The sequence below is a fragment of the Tachysurus fulvidraco genome, chromosome 17, assembly GCF_022655615.1.
Source record: "Tachysurus fulvidraco isolate hzauxx_2018 chromosome 17, HZAU_PFXX_2.0, whole genome shotgun sequence".
Taxonomy (NCBI): Eukaryota; Metazoa; Chordata; class Actinopteri; order Siluriformes; family Bagridae; genus Tachysurus; species Tachysurus fulvidraco.
The window spans coordinates 3,044,015-3,064,307 of NC_062534.1; the positions used below are offsets into that span (position 1 = coordinate 3,044,015).

The 20,293-nt window shown below is 36.9% G+C and overlaps 3 protein-coding genes and 1 pseudogene across 3 annotated transcripts in view; 3 read left to right on the top strand and 1 right to left on the bottom strand.

Moving 5' to 3' along the window:
• The window catches only part of LOC113646059, a 40,643-nt gene extending 31,375 nt beyond the window's left edge, over positions 1 to 9,268 (top strand). Inside the window, exon 6 of the mRNA XM_047802156.1 lies at positions 8,936 to 9,268. Within this exon, the coding sequence (XP_047658112.1) occupies positions 8,936 to 9,085 (150 nt within the window). The 3' untranslated portion in view covers positions 9,086 to 9,268. The remainder of the gene's footprint in view (positions 1 to 8,935) is intronic.
• LOC125139158 lies at positions 1,593 to 3,595 on the top strand (annotated as a pseudogene).
• A 5,184-nt stretch (positions 9,269 to 14,452) lies between the features above and the next one.
• Positions 14,453 to 16,691, top strand: LOC125139157. The gene is made up of 6 exons (XM_047802164.1): positions 14,453 to 14,533; positions 14,764 to 15,144; positions 15,349 to 15,441; positions 15,539 to 15,628; positions 15,712 to 15,749; positions 15,991 to 16,691. The coding sequence occupies exons 1-6, from the start codon at positions 14,491 to 14,493 to the stop codon at positions 16,090 to 16,092; spliced, it is 747 nt and encodes a 248-aa protein (XP_047658120.1). The 5' UTR covers positions 14,453 to 14,490; the 3' UTR covers positions 16,093 to 16,691.
• A 251-nt stretch (positions 16,692 to 16,942) lies between these two features.
• Positions 16,943 to 19,607, bottom strand: LOC113646057. Its single transcript, XM_047802139.1, has 6 exons — positions 19,519 to 19,607; positions 19,086 to 19,427; positions 18,085 to 18,300; positions 17,735 to 17,830; positions 17,457 to 17,500; positions 16,943 to 17,370 (listed from the first exon to the last, which is right to left on the bottom strand). Exons 1-6 carry the CDS (start codon positions 19,559 to 19,561, stop codon positions 17,236 to 17,238), a joined length of 876 nt encoding a protein of 291 aa, XP_047658095.1. The 5' UTR covers positions 19,562 to 19,607; the 3' UTR covers positions 16,943 to 17,235.
• Between the last annotated feature and the right edge of the window lie 686 nt (positions 19,608 to 20,293).

The window sequence follows — 20,293 nt, forward strand, 5'->3', positions numbered from 1 at the left end:
TGCTTTCATCTGGTAAAAGGTACCAAAGGTTTCTTCCTGGAAGCCATCAAACTCCTCAACATGAACTAAACTAAACAAACACACACAGACACATACACACACAGACACTGTAGTTTTGCACAATGTACTGTATAATATACAGTTTGTACATTGGTTGGAACTATTTTGTGTATACATTATATTAGCCACTGTTTCAGATTCATTGTCAAACCACAGTGCAATACAATTAGCTAGAAACAAATCAGTTTCCAGATGAGATCCAGTAGGGAGGGGGGGGGGGGGGCATGGCAAGGAAGGTGGGGGCAGCAAGGCACACGGCGAAGCAGGTGGGGGGGAGCAAAGCACATGGCGGCATAGCCAGAGAGGGTCCAGCGACGTCCACCGCCAATCAGAAGGGCAGAACGACATCTACCCCAGAGCAGAAGGGCAGAGCAACGTCTACATCCAAGCAGAAGGACCGAGCACAACGCCCTACACACTGCGGCCAGACCCACGTCTCAAAATCCGTAATGTGAGGGAAGGCCGGAAAAATTGTCTGCCATGGAGCAAAAAATAAACAAAAATATCCATGGAGCAAAAACATACGAGCCTGCAACACCTCCAGCGGACAGGAAGCGAGGCGGCATCCTCCATGGGAAACCAGGAAGTGAAGCAACATCCCTCACAAGAACAGATGCTGGGAGATGCAGCAAGACACCAAAAAAAAATAAGAAAAAGCAAAAAACAAGCTGGTGACATCGTCTGCCGGCAGGAAGTGAGGCGGCGTTCTCCGCTGGAAACTGGAAGCAGGGAGGCATCCCTCACCGGAACAAATGCGGACCGATGTCACCCCAAAAAAATAAACTAAAGTCCAGGGACAATCAGGGCCGAGAGAACAGTCCGGAAAAAGAAAAATACTCCCGCAATAAGCCAGTCCAGGCTGAAGCTATCCTGCTGGGCCACGGAGAATCCTTCTGTCAGCGCTGCAGGGATAAAAACAGACCCAAATGCGCTGCCATAGGAAACGCGGCACGGTTAAATACACAAGACAATTAACACATGAGGAGCAGGTGTGCAGATGCGGGGAGGAAGAGACGAGGGCGGGGCAGACACGTGGCACAGAACATGAACAAACGCACAAGGTCAAAAGTCCAGGCTGGATCCCGAATCTGCTGAAAAGCAGATTTTTTCTTTTTATTCAGATTTATAGGTTATATTTGTTCTTCGTATCCATACAGAAGAGCCCACTGACACTCCTACATGCAGGATGGTGACTCTGGGGTGTATAGGGCCTAGTCTTTGTGTGACAGTTTCACAGCATTTACATTTATGTAATTTGGACTTTTCTACATACAAGTTGAATTAAGTGAGTAGATTAAACACACAACAGTGAGATGTTAGTGTAGACACACGTGTGTGTACGAGTAAACCACATTTTCCATTCTATCATAACAACTATAACATACATCTCTGTACAACAACACAACACAAACATGGAACAATGTGGTATAGATGTAGGCAGATCAGAATACCACATGATTGTGTTAAGTGTCCTTTTTTAAATACAACCAATCACGTGTCATATTCTGAGCATGCTCAGTACAGACCGCCTGTAGTATGAATATAAAATCAAACTGTGCTTCAAGTGCATTCACATTCTGTTAATAAATGAGAGACAAACACTGTAGAATTGATAAGAAATGAACAATGAGCAGTTTCTGGATTTTACTTTTCATCTTCAGCACCATGTGTAAGTAATATGAGCAAATTATTTTGATATACATTTTGATGTATTTTGAACACATGTTTATTACAATAAAAGAAAATTAAGTTGTATGTGGAATTTCAATATTTTTCCATTAGTCATGTGTTTAATATTGATTTTTGATTTAAATTTATACCTTAATTAATGTATTTCTGTTGTTCTAGATACAGTCCATCCTGGTAGACACTGGGTTACTGCACAATCTCCAACAAAGCCACCAGTTTATCAGCCTGATAAAGAGCTCAGTGTGAATATCGGAGGCTCGGCGACTCTACAGTGTTGTTATGATTCTCAGAATGTGATTGGAATAATAGACTTGTTTAAACAACCAAATAAAAAAAACCTCAGATTGTAGTCACAGTGTATAAAGGCAATAGTGAAACGTTTCACACTGGATTCCTAAAGTCTCATTTTCAAATAGAAAAATTTTCAAACTGCTTCAATATTATAATTTCAAACATCACTCAGTCTGATGAAGCCATGTACTACTGTGCAGTGACGAGACCCAACATTGTATTTGGAGATGGAACTTATTTACAAATTAAAGGTAGGATTCTGAGTTGATTCTGAATGTTTAAGCTCCTGGTTTAATGTAGTGATATTTGAAGTGAATCCTGATCAATGTTTATAGGTGATCATGTTACTATTGCATCAGAAACATCTAAAGCAGCTCTGTGTGATCATTCAGTGGTGTGTGAACCAACACTGCATGGAAACAACACTAACACCAACACAGAACACAACACAGGTGAGATGTCAGTGTTTTGTACTAATCTAAATATAATGTGGTGAAATAACAGAATCAGAAATGATCAGATCTCTACATCGGACAGTGATTGGTTTGGGATTGGCTTTGGGTTTGTGCGCACTTCTGATTTTCTGTCTCACTTATTTCATACTGAGGAGAAGAAAAGGCGATAAAAGTAAGTGTTTTTGTCATCAGATAATAAATAAAGTTTTTTATTTATAATAAAATCACTCATTTTGTGTGTTTCTGAATTCATAGTAAATGCTTCTATTGAAGATTCTCAAGGAACAAAGCAGGTATGTGTACAAATAAATACTGATCTTTTCACTATTATAAACTCTACAGATCATTCTGTTCTTTCTGTAGATATCACTGTGTCTGCTTTATTTATAATGAGTCTCATTTATAATTTTCATACTTGTAAAATGTCTCTACATTCAGATATTTTTCCTCCTGATGTTCTAGATATAATTTATACAGTCAGTTTGATCAGATTTACACAAAAATCCCTAACTTTTATCTTCACACAACTGACTGTGTAATTTATTGTAGTTTATTGTGTATTTTGCAGTTACTCGTATTGTATTTTTATTACTGTGAGCTTGATTTCTTATGTTTTTTATATTTATCAGGAAATTGAAGCTGAAACACTGAATTACTCAGCTCTAAAATTCTCCAAGAAGAAAGTCAAAGCTGAAGAAAGAAAAACTGGATCATCAGATGAGTGTGTGTACTTGAGTGTGAAAACAACTGTAAGATATTAGATATAAGATATAACGTAGATGATTCATAACACAGTGAAACACACGAGAAAAACAGTGATCATGTTTTAGCAAATTAAATATCTTGACTACATGGAAATTTATTTCAGTTTTTCATTTTAAAAGTCTAATTACAACAATATTATTAAATATTTTTAAGCTAATTTAAAACACAGTATAAGTCAGTAAAGTCTATATAAAGCAGTAGAATTGCTGAGAATTGAGCAGTAGAATATATTATAATACATTAATAGATTTGATTATATTGTATTATATTAATTCTGTTTACATTAAGCTTGTAATAATACACATTTTAAATATTAAAGTATTTTCTGTTTCTTGTTAATAACCTAAAAGACTTTGTAAAACTCTTTTATATGACGACAGTGTTGTGCTTTGTTTTTATTTTATTGTATGATCTGTATGACTTCAAATTTGCTGAAGAATAAAAAATATAAATGTACAAGCGATTAAATAAAAAAATTTTCATAGAAAGTGTATGTTACAAAAAATGAAGTGTGTCGGATTCATTCTATGTAAAGCTATGTGATCTTTATAGTGACAGAGGGCGGGGCTTGTTTTATTAACCCCTCTGAGCCCTGAAGGTCTATGACTTTTTCATGACTAATAAAGAAGTTGTTAGTGAGTCTGTTGGTTGTGGTTTAAATGCTGCAGTGTCCCTTATCACATGCTAGCAGGCAGAAGACTCTGTGGTGTGGTTAGGACTGTGCTGGAGAAGCTGTACAGTGGGCTGCTCAGACATCTAACTGCAGCGCCACCTACATCACAAACCTTCAATCAAATGGAATGGAGATTTAGCCTACAGAGCAGCAGCATCGGGTCAAGTCAAGTCAAGACAAGACAAGAAGCTTTTATTGTCATATAAAGCATATATAGCTGCTGCAGTACATAATGAAATGTGACATTTCTCTAGGAATATGGAGCTACACAGAACAACCCAGATCTAAGGACTTAAAGTAAGATTTACTAGCCACATAAAGTGCACCGTGTGTAACCTAGTGCAAACAGGGCAACCTAGTGCAAATAGACAATCCAAAACACTATAGAATATATACACAATATACCTTTGACCAGTGTACAAACTGTATATTATACAGTACATTGTGCGAAAATTGTGATAAGTTCTCCAGATGGGTAGAAGCCTTCCCATGTAGTAAGGAAAATGCTAGAGTTGTGGTACAGAAGCTAACTACTGAAATAATTCCTAGATATGGTATCCCTGTAGGACTTGATTCTGACAAGGGAACTCCATTTACATCTAAAGTCACTCAGCTTCTATGTAAAGAGTTAAAGATCAATTGGCATTTCCACATTCCTTATCATCCACAATCATCAGGTATGGTGGAGCGAGCCAATCGCACAATAAAAGACAAAATTCGTAAAGCAATGAACACGTCCGGTTCCAAAAATTGGGTCATGCATTAACCCTTGTGCTAGCAGATATGAGAATGACCGCACAAGTGGCTTTGGATCACCTGTCTCCCTATGAGCTCGTAATGGGGAGACCATTTCCCCAACCTTGGAGAAAAGGCAAACAGGCATTGCGAACGGGGGACCTTGATGTACACCTCAGCGAGTACTCTGCAGGGTTAATTCAGAAGCTCAACGAGTATTGGGCACGGATAGATTCAAAACAACCCCTAATTCCAATTGGCAATACTCACCCTTTTAAGCTGGGAGATCGTGTCTTTGTCAGAAATTTGGGAAAATAAGGCACGCTTTTGGGTGAGACGCCGTATAGTGGACCTGCAGAAATAGTCGCTGTGACTCGCACTGCTGTGTTAACTGATTTTTTTCCACGGCGGATCCACGCCTCCTGTCTAAAACCAGGCATGGGTTGGAAAGAAGAATCATAAGTAAAAAGTCTGTCTAAACAGTGTTTGTGTTTCAGAAATCTGAGGCAACAGCTGACGACATTTTCAGGGGTTCCCTCTTCCCAGCATCCAAATAAAAGGATCGGCTGACCTACAAAGAGGGGGCTGTCGGTGAGCTCCAGGTGGCGACACACATCTCTCTGCAAAAGGCTGACATCATTGAGTTTTTCTCCAAACTGTTTTTCTGCAAACATAAGCATAATATCGGGAACATAGGATGGAAAGGCTTGCTGATAACGTAACCTTAATCTTAAGGAATATAAAATGAGGAAATCTCTGTCATGTAAAAATTTATTTCTGTGTTATATGTCATCTTCACCTCTTCTGATTTAATGTTCTTGATTTGAGTCTATCCTGTTCTTTTAGCGCTCTATCTTGACAGTATGAAGAAGACAAGATAGGCTGACCTGCTTGTGAGATTACTCGCAGGACACTCAGTTTCTCTTTGCTCATGTACACGCTTTCTGACCTTCAATGCCTGGATAAGAGTTGTGAGGAAGCAGCAAACACCCTATCTATGTTGACAAAACTTAGCCCCCGCCTTATCTCATACACCATAGCTTACTGTATTGCATTGTGTATATATTCTGTTCTGTCGCTCAGTTCTTTGAGCAGCTGTTTGGAATAAACCAGATTTGATTTCACTCGTGTGGTTTGTTCTCTCAGTGCTCCGGAGCTCCTATTGTTTTGCAGAGGTAAAGGGACGCGGACAAGTGCGAGGAGGAATCTTTCTTACACACCCCAACCCCCCTCCAGATGCGGATCCCAATGTGCCAATCCCGTATCAAACCATATCTGAAAGGACCACGATCCCGACGAGATCCAGGAGGAGGGGAGCAAGGCACATGGCAAGGCAGGTGGGGGGAGCAAGGAACACGGCAAGGCAGGTAGTGGGAGCAAGGCACACGGCGAGGCAGGTTGGGGAGCAAGGCACACGGCGAGGCAGGTGGGGGGGGAGCAAGGCACATGGTGGCACAGCCAGAGAGGGCCGTGCGACGTCAACCGCCAAGCAGAAGGGCAGAACAATGTCCACCATGGAGCAGAAGGGCCGAGCGATGTCTACATCCAAGCAGAAGGACCGTCCACAACCGCCAACACACCGCGGCCAAACCCACGTCTCGTAAACCAGAATGGGAGGGAGGGCTGGAAAAATCCTCCACCATGGAGCAACAAATAAACAAAAATATGCATGGGGCAACCCCCCCCCCCATCCCCCCGCGGACAGGAAGTGAGGCGGCGTCCTCCATGGGAAACCAGGAAGTGTAGCGACATCCCCCACCGGAACAGATGTAGGGAGATGCAGCAGGACACCAAAAAAAAACAAATCAAAAACTGGGCTAGTGGCATCGTCCACCGGCAGAAAGTGAGGCGGCGTCCTCCGCAGGAAACCGGAAGCAGAGCGGCATCCCTCACCGGAACAAATGCTGACTGATGTCACCCCCAAAAAATAAACTGGGACAAACAGGGCCGAGAGAACAGTCTGGAAAAAGAAAATTGCTCCCGCAATAAGCCGGTCCAGGCTGAAGATATCCTGCTGGGTCTGAGTCAGGTGGAATCCTTCTGTCAGCGGTGCAGGGATAAAAACAGACCAAATTGCAGGATAGCTGAAATAAACAGGTTTAATTACTAAAAAACATAAACCACATACTACATAGACGCAACAAAAGACAAGGATAAAGACAAGGATTCTGCACCGCCATAGGCAATGCGGCATGGTTAAATACACAAGACAATTAACACATACACAGACACGTGACACAGAACATGAACAAACTCACAAGGTCAAAAGTCCGGGCTGGATCCTGACACAAAAAGAAGATTTTTTCTTTTTATTCAGATTTATAGGTTATATTTGTTCTTCGTGTCCATACAGAAGAGCCCACTGACACTCCTACATGCAGGATGGTGACTCTGGGGTGTTTAGGGCCTAGTCTTTGTGTAACAGTAATTTGGACTTTTCTACATACAAGGTGAATTAAGTGAGTAGATTAAACACACAACAGTGAGATGTTAGTGTAGACACACGTGAGTGTGCAAGTAAACCACATTTTCCATTCTGTCATAACAACTATAACATATACCTCTGTACGAAAACACAACACAAACATGGAAAAATGTGGTGTAGATGTAGGCAGTTCAGAATACCACATGATTGTGTTAAGTGCCCTTTCTTTTAAATACAACCAATCACATGTCATATTCTGAGCATGCTCAGTACAGACCGCCTGTAGTATGAGTATAAAATCAAACCGTGCTTCAAGTGCATTCACATTCTGTTAATAAATGAGACACAAACACAGTAGAATTGATAAGAAATGAACAATGAGCAGTTTTTGGATTTTACTTTTGATCTTCAGCACCATGTGTAAGTAATATGGAGCAAATTATCTCCATCTAGTTGATTAGATGAATAGAAGCTTATTACAATAAAAGAAAATGACTTTAGTCATGTGTTTAATATTGATTTTTGAATGAAATTTATCGTTTGAATTAATATAATGTATTTATTTTGTTCTAGATACAGTCCATCCTGGTAGACACTGGGTTATTGCACAATCTCTAACAATGCCACCAGTTTATCAGCCTGATAAAAAGCTCAGTGTGAATATCGGAGACTCGGCGACTCTACAGTGCTGTTATGATTCTCAGAATGTAGTTGGAATAATGGACTGGTTTAAACAACCAAAGAATAAAAAACCTCAGATTGTAGTCACAGTGTATAAAAGCGATAGAGAAACTTTTCACACTGGATTCCAAAAGTCTCATTTTCGAATAGAAAGATCTTCAAACTGTTTCAATATTATAATTTTAAACATCACTCGGTCTGATGAAGCCATGTACTACTGTGCAGTGAGAACATCCATCACTGTGTTTGGAGATGGAACTTATTTACAAATTAAAGGTAGGATTCTGAGTTGATTCTGAATGTTTAAGCTCCTGGTTTAATGTAGTGATATTTTCCTGATGACTGTTAACATGTTCAACCTGGAAGATAAATAATAGTGAAGTAGTGTAATGTTAACTGTGTTTTCTTCAATAACACTGATTTACAGACTTTTACTAAGTGAATCCTGATCAATGTTTATAGGTGATCATGTTACTTTTGCATCAGAAACATCTAAAGTAGCTCTGTGTGATCATTCAGTGGTGTGTGAACCAACACCGCATGAAAACAACAGTTACACCAACAAACAACACAATACAGGTGAGATGTCAGTGTTTTGTACTAATCTAAATATAATGTGGTGAAATAACAGAATCAGAAATGATCAGATCTCTACATCGGACAGTGATCGGTTTGGGATCGGCTTTGGGTTTGTGCGCACTTCTGATTTTCTGTCTCACTTATTTCATACTGAGGAGAAGAAAAGGTGATAAAAGTAAGTGTTTTTGTCATCAGATAATAAATAAAGTTGTTTTTATTTTAATCACTAATTTTGTGTGTTTCTGTATTCATAGTAAATGCTTCTATGGAAGATTCTCCAGGAACAATGCAGGTATGTGTACAAATAAATACTGATCTTTTCACTATTATATACTCTACAGATAATTCTGTTCTTTCTGTAGATATCACTGTGTCTGCTTTATTTATAATGAGTCTCATTTCTAATTTTTCTACTTGTAAAATGTCTCTACATTCAGATATTTTTCCTCCTGATGTTCTAGATATAATGCATACAGTCAGTTTGATCAGATTTACACATCAGTCCCTAACTTTTATCTTCACATCACTGACTGTGTAATTTAGTGTATTGTGGATTTTTATTATGTTCTCTTTTTTTTTCAGAAAACTGAAGCTGAAACACAGAATTACGCATCTCTTAAATTCTCCAAGAAGAAAGTCAAAGCTGAAAAGAGAAAAACTGGATCATCAGATGAGTGTGTGTACTCGAGTGTGAATACAACTGTGAGATATAAGATAGAAGATATAACGTAGATGATTCATAACACAGTGAAACACACGAGAAAAACAGTGATCATGTTTTAGCAAATTAAATATCTTGACAACATGGAAATTTATTTCAGATATTTATTAAAAGTTCTAATTACTACAAGATTATTAAACCAATATTTTATACTAATTTCAAATTCATCAGCAAAGTCTATATATAGCAGTTAAATTACTGTAAAAAATAATAAAGTAATTTGTTTGATTATAATAATTATGTTTACATTAAGCTTGTAATTATACATAGTAAATAAATTGTTGTTATTTTTTTATTATTTAATTATTTTTAAATTTTATATATATATAATCGTATGATCTGTAGGACTCTGAATTCTGTTTAAGATGAAATTAATGTAAAAACAATTGAATAAAATATGTAACAAACATTATCCTGAAAATGTGTTTTATTGCATAAAAAGGACGTGTGTTGGATTCAAACCTAAGTCAAGCTCTGTGATCGCTATAGTAACAAGGGGGCGCTGCTTGTTTTATGAACCCACCTCTATGCTTGTGTTTCCGGTTCTAGTGAAAGGAAACGCGTAAAATCACACCATGTCACTGTGGGACTCAGAAAGAGAAAAGTAGTTTTATTGTCATTGAGTGTTAAGTAAAGTATTTTAAAGACAGTGCACATTATTTAAAATGTGTTCATAAAATAAAAGATAATGAGGGCTTCACATACATGTTGCTTGTGGCTTAAATGCTGCAGTGTCTCTTGCTTTTGGCTTAAATGCTGCAGTGTCTCTTATCACATGCTAGCAGGCAGAAGACTCTGTGGTGTGGTTAGGACTGTGCTGGAGAAGCTGTACACTGGGCTGCTCAGACATCGTATTAAGTCTTAAAGCAAAAGACATGGAGATTTAGCCTACAGAGCACCATCATCTGGTTATACAGCCTCAACCTGCTTCCCGGGGCAAACCCTCCTAGTCAGTACAACTGCTTTAGGTCCATCAAAGTGGCTGCTGCTAATGTACGCTTTAAGGTACTTCCAAGTAAGCGTCTGTCAGGTGTTTATTTAATATTCCACTTGACCAGGATCTGTTGGATGTGCATCTTCATGTACAAATTGAACAGGGGCCTGAGCTCTGCATTGGTTCACATGAAAATAACCATCTCACAGAAACACTGAGCACTTCCTTTTATTTCCAGCCAAACTGTTTCAAGTTCTGGAGTGAGTTCATCCAGATGTGAGATGATTTGAATGGAAGACTTTTACTCCAAACCCACTGGACACTGTAAATACTTGGTAATGCTGCCTAGTTTAACAATTGCTGCAACTCCATTCCAGGTATTTATTACCTAGGGACGTTATGACATAGTCCAGTGCTCTAGTAGTTTACATTTTATGTTCATATCAAGATCTATGATTCAAGATTCAATCGTTTATTTTTCACATGCACATTTGTAGAACCTCTGGATAGATGAGGACACTGATAGGTGGAAATTAGTAGAGTAGAGTAGAGTAGAGCAGAGCAGAGTAGAGTAGAGCGGGGTAGCGAACACTAGGGTAGAGTAGAGTAGAGTACACTAGAGTAGAGTAAGGTAGAGTAGAGTAGAGTAGAGTAGAGTAGAGAAAATAGAGTAGAGCACACTAGAGTAGAGTAGAGTACACTAGAGTAGAGTAGAGTACACTAGAGTAGAGTAGAGTAGAGTAGAGTAGCATACACTAGAGTAGAGTAGAGTAGAGTACACTAGAGTAGAGTAGAGTAGAGTAGAGTAGAGTAGAGTACACTAGAGTAGAGTAGAGTAGCATACACTAGAGTAGAGTAGAGTAGAGTACACTAGAGTAGAGTAGAGTACACTAGAGTAGAGTAGAGTAGCATACACTAGAGTAGAGTAGAGTAGAGTACACTAGAGTAGAGTAGAGTACACTAGAGTAGAGTAGAGTAGCATACACTAGAGTAGAGTAGAGTAGAGTAGCATACACTAGAGTAGAGTAGAGTAGAGTAGAGTAGAGTAGCATACACTAGAGTAGAGTATAGTAGAGTATAGTAGAGTACACAACACTAGTGTAGAGTAGAGTAGCATACACTAGAGTAGAGTAGAGTAGAGTAGAGTACACTAGAGTAGAGTAGAGTAGAGTACACTAGAGTAGAGTAGAGTAGAGTAGCATACACTAGAGTAGAGTAGAGTACACTACACTAGAGTAGAGTAGAGTACACTAGAGTAGAGTAGAGTACACTAGAGTAAAGTAGCATACAGTAGAGTAGAGTAGCATACACTAGAGTACAGTAGAGTAGAGTAGAGTAGAGTAGCATACACTAGAGTAGAGTAGAGTAGCATACACTAGAGTAGAGTAGAGTAGAGTACACTAGAGTAGAGTAGAGTACAATAGAGTAGAGTAGAGTAGCATACACTAGAGTAGAGTAGAGTAGAGTACACTAGAGTAGAGTAGAGTACAATAGAGTAGAGTAGAGTACACTAGAGTAGAGTAGAGTAGAGTACACTAGAGTAAAGTAGAGTAGAGTACACTAGAGTAAAGTAGAGTAGAGTACACTAGAGTAAAGTAGAATAAAGCAGAGTAACACTAGGTTTACTGACTAGTTTATTTTCTGATGCTGGTCCCAAGGTGTGATTCCCCCCTGTTGAGATTTTCACAGTTCTTCAGCCCTGCTTTTGTTGTGCAAACACCCCCATCACCTGTGAGGCCTGGCTCATTTGAATTTGTTCACTTAGAGTAGCTTAGATGCAAGGCAGGCCAAACCTCTGTGTGTGACATGGAAACCTTCATGGCCTATCTATACAAAATAGTCTGTTTTATTTATATAAAAAAATTGTGTGCTACGGTTTGTCATTGCCATAGTACATATCATATTTATACAACCCTTGTGCAGACCTGGGGTCTATTTGACTCATCTGGAAAGTTTTATGTGTCATAACCTGGGTTTCCTTCCACATAATTTTCTCTATTTTTGTTGAGCTATGTGTTCGTAAAATAAATACATTCCTTCTCAAGTCCTCCCGAGTCAATTTGACTCGGCCACATTTAGTGGGGCAATAGGTCACACTTTTGTCCTTTTCAAAGCAATGAACATACATACAGACAAAAAAATGCACACATAAAATGTACACTAACACATACACACACAAACACACACACACACACACACACACACACACACACACACACACACACACACACAAATAAGGCCACACATTTGTAAATATTTCACACTTTTGATATGCCTTTGCCTAGCAGAGGAGTGTGTATGGAACAGTAAGAGTGTGTATGAGACATGAGGAGTGTGCATGATATAGTAAGAGTGTGTATGAGACATGAGGAGTGTGTTTGGAACAGTAAGAGTGTGTATGAGACATGAAGAGGAGTTTGTATGAGACATCCCTTACTTGGGAAAGAATGAAAAGTTGCTACATGAATAAAATTAAAACTTGCTAACACTTCAGTCTCGAATGTATGTTTGTAGACAAATGTCATAAGCTGAGTGAAGTTATGGTCCTTGGCTTTTGACATGTTTGTACACATACAGAATAAAATGATGTCATTTCATTTTAATTGGCCATCAATGAATTGTAACACCAAAAGTGAATTTTGAGACGGAACAAGAACCCAACATGCCTCCACAGAAGCATTGGAATGCCCAGTGCAGTAGCAAATCGCTCGTGCTTCACTGCGCAAGCTGGACCCTGGGCGACTGGGGTACTTTCCCAAGTAAGGAGATGCATTGCAGACATATTTGATCTCCAAATCCGTGGCCATCCAGAACTTGATCCCAAATTTGTCTGGCTTGGTTGCGATATACTGTGTGAATGGACAACAAACCATGGTAGGGAACAGCACTTTTGTCTGTTAGAAGGTGTTGCATAATTGAAATGAATCTATCTCTTGGCATTGTCTTTTTGAAACCCAGGAGATTGTTTTGAAACCATTTTGACCATTTTTAATGTCAACAAATAATAAAACCTGTTTTTTTCCATGTCAAATTGACTTGAATGCTTATAAATCAAAAATTCTACAATGATCACTATTTTGTGTGATCAGCTTGCATTTGTGAACATTTTACACTTGTTATGTCTGTTTTGCCTACCAGATGCCATCTCCTCATGTCTCATACACACTCTTACCGTTCCAAACACACTCCTCATGTCTCATACACACTCCTCATGTCTCATACACACTCGTACTATTCCATGCACACTCCTCATGTCTCAGACACACTCCTCATGTCTCATACACACTCTTACTGTTCCATACACACTCCTCATGTCTCATACACACTTGTCATATCTCATACACACTCCTCATGTCTCATACACACTCCTCTGCTAGGCAAAGGCATATCAAATGTGTGAAATATGTGGAGGACTTGAGGAGGAATGTATTTATTTTACGAACACATAGCTCAAAAAAAAAATAGAGAAAATTAATTTGACTTGCAAAGTTCATAATTTGGAACAATCCTGGTAAATTTCAGGCAAATATGTGGAAGGAAACCCAAGTTATGAGTCAAATAGACCCCAGGTCTGCACAAGGGTTATATAAATATGATGTACTATGGCAATGATCAACCTTAGCACACAATTTTTTATAAATAAAACAGACTATTTTGTATAGATAGGCCGTGAAGATTTTCCATGTCACACACAGAGGTTTGGCCTGCTTTGGATCTGAGCTACTCTGAGTGAACAAATGCAAATGAGCCAGGCCTCACAGGTGAAGGGGGTTTTCGCACAACAAAAGCAGGAGAACAATGGAGCTGTAGGGGTGCTAGAAGGTGTGAGGTCGAAAGATGTTACGCAAATTTGCACAAGTTTAGCAAATCTAGTGGTAAAGTAGAGTATAATAGAGAATAGATTAAAGCAGAGTAGAGTAGAAATTAGAGCAACAAGGGAGCGTTAAGACTTTTGTGCACAATAAACTAACAATATTCTACAAATAAGAAAGAAACAATAAAAACATACATAGAAATTATTTTCCAAACTGTTTATAGACTAAGATTTCTAAGTTTCTAATACTCTATAATAGGAATCCATACAAACACTGTTTCAGATATCTTACAGCAGGTAAAATATTGAAGAGTGCAATAGTGACACTGGTGAGTCAATGTCACAGTCACAACATCAGTAACCCAAACCTGTCCAGCTTTTAAAGGATGTAAAGTAAAAGTAGATGTTAGTGTACGTGCACAGGAGCATACACTTAAACCACATTCTCCACTTTGTCATAACATCTTGGTGATGATATCTCAGTGAAACTGTGGTGTAGATGTAGGTCACAAATACAGTACGCTCACATACAGTATCACGTCATATTCTAATGTGTGCTCAGTACAGCCCACCGGTGAAATAAGTATAAATTCATGTGGTGCTTCAAGAGGATTTGTACTCTGTTCATAAATGAGCTATAAAACTCTGTAATTTCTGTGAAATAAAAAATGACTGATTGTTGGATCTTAATTTTTCTCTTCAGCAGCATGTGTAAGTTATACGAGTAAATTCTTCCCATCTTCTTTTATAAATTTTAATAATAAAAAAAATATATATTTTTATATAAGAAAAAAATACATAAGAATAAAAAACTTATACCATATAAAATATTACTATCTATTACTCTAAAATATTCTTTATTGTACGTATACGGGACTTTTTTAATATTTCAAATTTTTTTATTTTATTTTAATCTAATTAATGTATTTTTGTTGTTCTAGACACAGTCCATCCTGGTAAACACTGGGTTACTGGACAATCTCCAACAAAGCCACCCATTTTTCAGCCTGATAAAGAGCTCAGTGTGAATATCGGAGACTCGGCGACTCTACGGTGTTGCATTTCTGAAAATGTGGTTGGGATGATTATCTGGTTTAAGCAACCAAAGGGAAATAAACCTCAGCATATGCTGACGGTATATAAAAGTGGTGACAAAACATTTTTGATAGAATCCCAAAACCCTCGTTTTCAAATAAAAACCTACGGCAATTGTTTCAATACGACAATTTTAAAAACCGTGCAGTCTGATGAAGCCATGTACTACTGTGCACGCAGATCTCCATACATGGTGTTCGGAGATGGGACTTATTTACAAGTTAAAGGTAGGATTTGCATTAAAAATTTATTTAATGATCAACCTGGAAAAAAAATTGTAAAATCTTTCAGCAACAAATTGATGAACCTTTTTAGAAAGAGAAATTGTATTACAGTGTTTATAGGAGATTTCTTAAATAATAAGGAGTTCAAGACATTTAGTCAGTGATTTGTAAAACTTTTCATTCCTGGTCATGACGGTGTTTTATCAGAAACATCTAAAGTAGCTCTGTGTGATAATTCAGTGGAGTGTGAGTCAACACTGCATGGAAACAAGACTAACACCAACACACAACACAACACAGGTGAGATGCCATCTAATTCACCATTAATTAATGATCCTTTATTCATAAAGCATAATTTGCCTAATAATTTGTGCTGATTTATATATACATCGGACAGTGATCGGTTTGGGATCGGCTTTGGGTTTGTGCGCACTTCTGATTTTCTGTCTCACTTATTTCATACTGAGGAGAAGAAAAGGTGAAAAAAGTAAGTGTTTTTGTCATCAGATTATAAATACATCAGTGAAGTTTTGTTAACATGACTAAATAAGCATATTTCTATATTAATAGTGAAGACTTCTGTAGAAGATTCTTCAGGAATGATGCAGGTACATGTGCAAAAAAAAACACTATCTATTTTATACTATTATATTATGTCTGATTCATTCTGAACTTTCTCAAGATATTGTCTATCTACATTGTACAGTATATTCATGTATAATTTCCCTTCTTATTACTGGTCACTTATCGGGTATATCATCAATCTTAAGTTTAATGATTTTAATTAAATTCATACAGTTACAATGAAATGAAATGAAATTTATTTTTATTATATTTTTACATTTTCAGGAATCTGACACTGAAACGCTGTATTACGCAGCTTTGCAATTCACCAAGAGGAAAACCAAAGCTGGGAATAGAAAAGCTGATTTATCAGAGGATGTACTCTAGTGTGAAAGAATCTTTTTTAAGCATTATTATTATTATTATTATTATTATTATTATTATTATTATTATTATTATTATTATTATTATTATTATTATTATTATGAGTCACATTGTTTTATTATGTAAATTTTAACCTGCATTAACCATTAACTATGTCAAAAAATAAAGTAATGACTTTAGTGTTGTATGTTGAATAATTGTAAATGAATGTAAAATCATGATCTCTAATAAAAAGTAAAAACATGTACAGTACTTCAGATCAAATTTTCTGAGAAATTGATTTTGTTGATCTGTAAGTATCTGTCCTGTTTTTATGTATGATACACAAACATTTTTCACCAACATCTGTAATCAGCAATAAAATAGGAAACAATTTAAAGCCGGTGTTGTACGATGATGTCATATCAGCAACAGATCCGGTGCTGAACTCCATTTCCCAGAATGCTTTGCAGCCTATGAACATGGCAAAACTCGAAAAAAAATTTCAATCTGATCGCTCAATTCAATTCAATTTTAACTGTGTAGTAATTTTAACAATAGACATTGTTTTAAAGCAGCTTAACAGAACTGTTATCAGACTGTATCTGACTGAGGAAAGGACATTATTCATAATAACACAGTCTGGTGTTTATAACAGTTTATAATCACACCCTCTAGTGTCACCCAAATGAGGATGAGGTTCACTTTTGAGTCTGGTTCCTCTCAAGGTTTCTTCCTCTTCCATATAAGGGAGTTTTTCCTCACAACAGTCACCTCAGTCACCTCAGACTTGTTCACTAGCAATAAATACAAACACATTTAAATAGAAGTCTAATATTAATCATGAACGTTTTTATAATATAAAATATTTGTATTATGTTTCGTATGTTCTGTAAAGTTGCTTTAAGACAATGTCTATTGTTAAAAGCGCTATACAAATAAAACTCTTGAATTAAACAGATAGCTACCAGAGCAGGAAATGTTCATTATATATAGTGATATATATCATATACTATATATATACATAGAAAAAGTATGAATGATAGACATAAAATTCACTTCTCAGATCTAATATCACAATCAGTCATTCCTGGGAATGAGATAGGGATTAATAAATTAAATAAAAAATGAATTAATAAATTAAATAATTAATTTAACAGATTTATTCTAGGTCGCAGATCTCACTGTAGAATAAACAGAAAAATCTTCAGCATCTTTTCTCTTTCTTTTCACTCTCTTGGTATTCTTCTTCTTCTTATTGAAATGTAAAGCAGCGTAATTCAACTCCTCTGCATCGTGACCCTGTGGCAACGAACACAAACGTTACTTTATTTAAAACCAAAGTGCTTTGTTAAAAGAGCATTTAGGAACAATTTACAACAATTTACCTGACTGGAGTTTTTTTCTGTTGCAGAACATTTTTGAGATCTCACTGTAGAGTAAAGAGATATATTAACATAATTATTTTGTGTTTGTTTGTTCATTTAAAAAGTCAGTATTTTTAAATCATTTGTATTTATCGCTCTATCTCTAAGTCTTTGGAAAAACATTTTCAAAAATGTGCACAGTTGCTTTTATTTTTGCTGAATCTAAAAGTTTTATTGTTGGTATCATATATTACAGTATATATCATGAAAGCCACACATATGTATCATCCGAGACTCACCTCTAAATTGTTCCCAGTATCTCATTTTACAGATTATAAAAGTTTGAGCGAAGATCACAACCACACACACGACCACCACTACAGGGAGGTAGATCACTTCAAAGAAATAGACAAGAGAGTGTGAGATGTGGTACTGTAGCTCAGTGGTAATGGTGTTGGCTTACGGCTCAAAGGCTGGTGAGTTTAAACCCCATGTACACCAAGCTACTGCTACTGAGCCCCTGAGCCAAGCCCTTAACCCTTAATTGCTCTATCATATAAAAATGACATAAAATATCCATTACTCTGGATTAGAAAGTCTGCTAAATGCTGTAAGTCTAACAAAACCTAGATAATATTTTTTTACCAACCCAATTCTGGAACTTCCTCCGTCGGTATTTCTGTCCCGTTCCCGAAGATGATCTTCCCACACAGGGCCACAGCGCAGTAGTAAGTTCCAGTATCATCGAGGCTGAGGATGTTCTTGGAGAAGTTGTACACACAGGTGTGTGTAGAAGAGCCGCTCTCACACTGGACCGAGTCCCACAGGCCGCGCTGAAACACTGAGACTTTTGCATCTCCGTCCCCTGTTTAGTGTAATAAAGACAGTAAGATCTCAGATGTTTTCATTCACATTTATGGCATTTGGCAGAAGCCCTTATCCAGAGTGACTTACATTTTTATTTCTATTTATACAACTGAGCAATTGAGGGCCCAGCAGTGGCAGGTTGGTGGAACTGGTCTTCTGACTCATGACCGTCCAACACCTTAAGCTACCATGTCCCACAAGTTTGTGTTACATAACACATTAAAGATTATCTTTTTAATTCTACATGGGACATGCTTAAGGACTGGACATCACTGACGCTTTGAACCTTGTTCAACTACTGAACCCCTGTAATTCATTTACACAATGAGAATAGACATAAAAAATAAATAAAACTTCAATCGTAATTTTACATTTTATAAGAATTGTTTCTTCTTCTGACATTTTTATAGTTATTAGTTTACATTGATTTTAAATTGATTTAAAGGTGCAGTAGTCAATTTTATTAATTTACTTTCAAATATAAGTGGAATATTATGTAGAAATGACCAAAATAAATAAAACTGGACAGGAATAATCAGAATATGCAAATGAAGAAAAACGAAAGCAAAAAAACAACAACAACAAAAAAAAATGAAAATCTGTGTTCGGATTCCAAATGATTAATGATTGTTAAATAAAATCCAAAAAAATCTAGATTTCTAGATTTAATATAGTTTATTCACCATTATTACAAAAAAAAGGGACTAGAAACCAGCAAGTAAATAAAAAATCGTGAACTTTACTTTATTAATATAAGTTCATTAACAAACAGTGGAGATTTACCTTTTACAGCCAAGAACGTTCCGCTTGATAATAAAATATCGTCCAGGAAACCTTTTGCACAGTAGTAAAGTCCTTCGTCTTTGTCTTTTATATGTGGAATTATCAGAGAAAAGTTCTTATCCTTTTCCTCCATTGCAAATCCTGACGTCTTAAACTCGGTCAAAATGACGATGTCCTTATACGCTATTCTTTTTCCTACTTTTTGAGGCATTTCTCCAAATTTTTGTTTGTACCAGAAAACACTTTCAGAAGATTGAAAGGGTCCAAATGAGCAGTTAAGAGTAACACGTTCTCCAGGTTTGACCGAGAGAAACGATGGTCTGGAAATATCCACAGCTTGGGCTGCAATGAAGAAATAATTAAAATCAGTAAAATGAAATAAGAATTAAATAATATGTATAATTTGTTTTCTTAAAAACTCTTTGAAACTTACTTTTTATGTTAAGAGATAAGACAAGAATCCACAGAGGCGTCATCTTTAGACAGGGAAGCACCCTCAAGGTGGAGCTGCTGAAAAGTGACCTGATGATGAAAGCACTGAGTTTTCTGTTCCAGAAGCTTTTATCTGATTGGCTGCTTCAAGTCATGAGTTAAATTTCCTTTTCTGCTATGATTCTATTTTTGTACAACGGTTTTGTTAACCACAAGTCTGGGGCAAAAAAGGAAGCACGCTAAGTTTTTGCTTTTCTGTTAATTACTTGTACTACCGCTTATGCCTGTTCTATGAAATGTAACTATAAAAGGACAAAAAAAATTAATGAAAAGTCAAAAGGAACGTTAAAACTGATTTTTTTGGAATATGATATTTTAAATTTTGTTTCCCCTTATTACCTTCACTAGCTATTTTTATGTCTATGAGGAAAATGTATATCTTTCTAACGTACAGTATGCAGAGGTCCAGATCCATTTAACCCTCTCAGCAAAATGTAACTTTAAGCAGAAGTTCTTATCATCATTCCACTCAAATCGGTAATAAAGAGGAGTAGTAAAGAACATTTTCTATGTTATTTATTTATTTATTTATTTATTTATTTATTTATTTATTTATTTATTTTTAATCCACATTTCACCCAGTTGGTTCAGGACATTCAGTACTACTGTTACCGGTTTGGTTCACATCCTCATGTTGGAGGTAAAGGTGTTTTCATTAGGCTGGAAAACTGAACAACAAACAACTGAGGATTAAAACCTACGTTTTTAAACATTTT

Bases quoted from the DNA above. Each gene is read 5' to 3' on its own strand.
- LOC125139157 (XM_047802164.1), top strand. From the start codon at position 14,491: ATGACTGATTGTTGGATCTTAATTTTTCTCTTCAGCAGCATGT. The intron at 14,534-14,763 runs GTAAGTTATACG...TTGTTGTTCTAG, and splicing joins TTTTCTCTTCAGCAGCATGT to ACACAGTCCATCCTGGTAAA. The intron at 15,629-15,711 runs GTAAGTGTTTTT...CTATATTAATAG, and splicing joins GAGAAGAAAAGGTGAAAAAA to TGAAGACTTCTGTAGAAGAT.
- LOC113646057 (XM_047802139.1), bottom strand. From the start codon at position 19,561: ATGACGCCTCTGTGGATTCTTGTCTTATCTCTTAACATAAAAA. The intron at 19,428-19,518 runs GTAAGTTTCAAA...TCTTCATTGCAG, and splicing joins CTTATCTCTTAACATAAAAA to CCCAAGCTGTGGATATTTCC. The intron at 17,831-18,084 runs GTTGGTAAAAAA...ATTTCTTTGAAG, and splicing joins GGAGGAAGTTCCAGAATTGG to TGATCTACCTCCCTGTAGTG.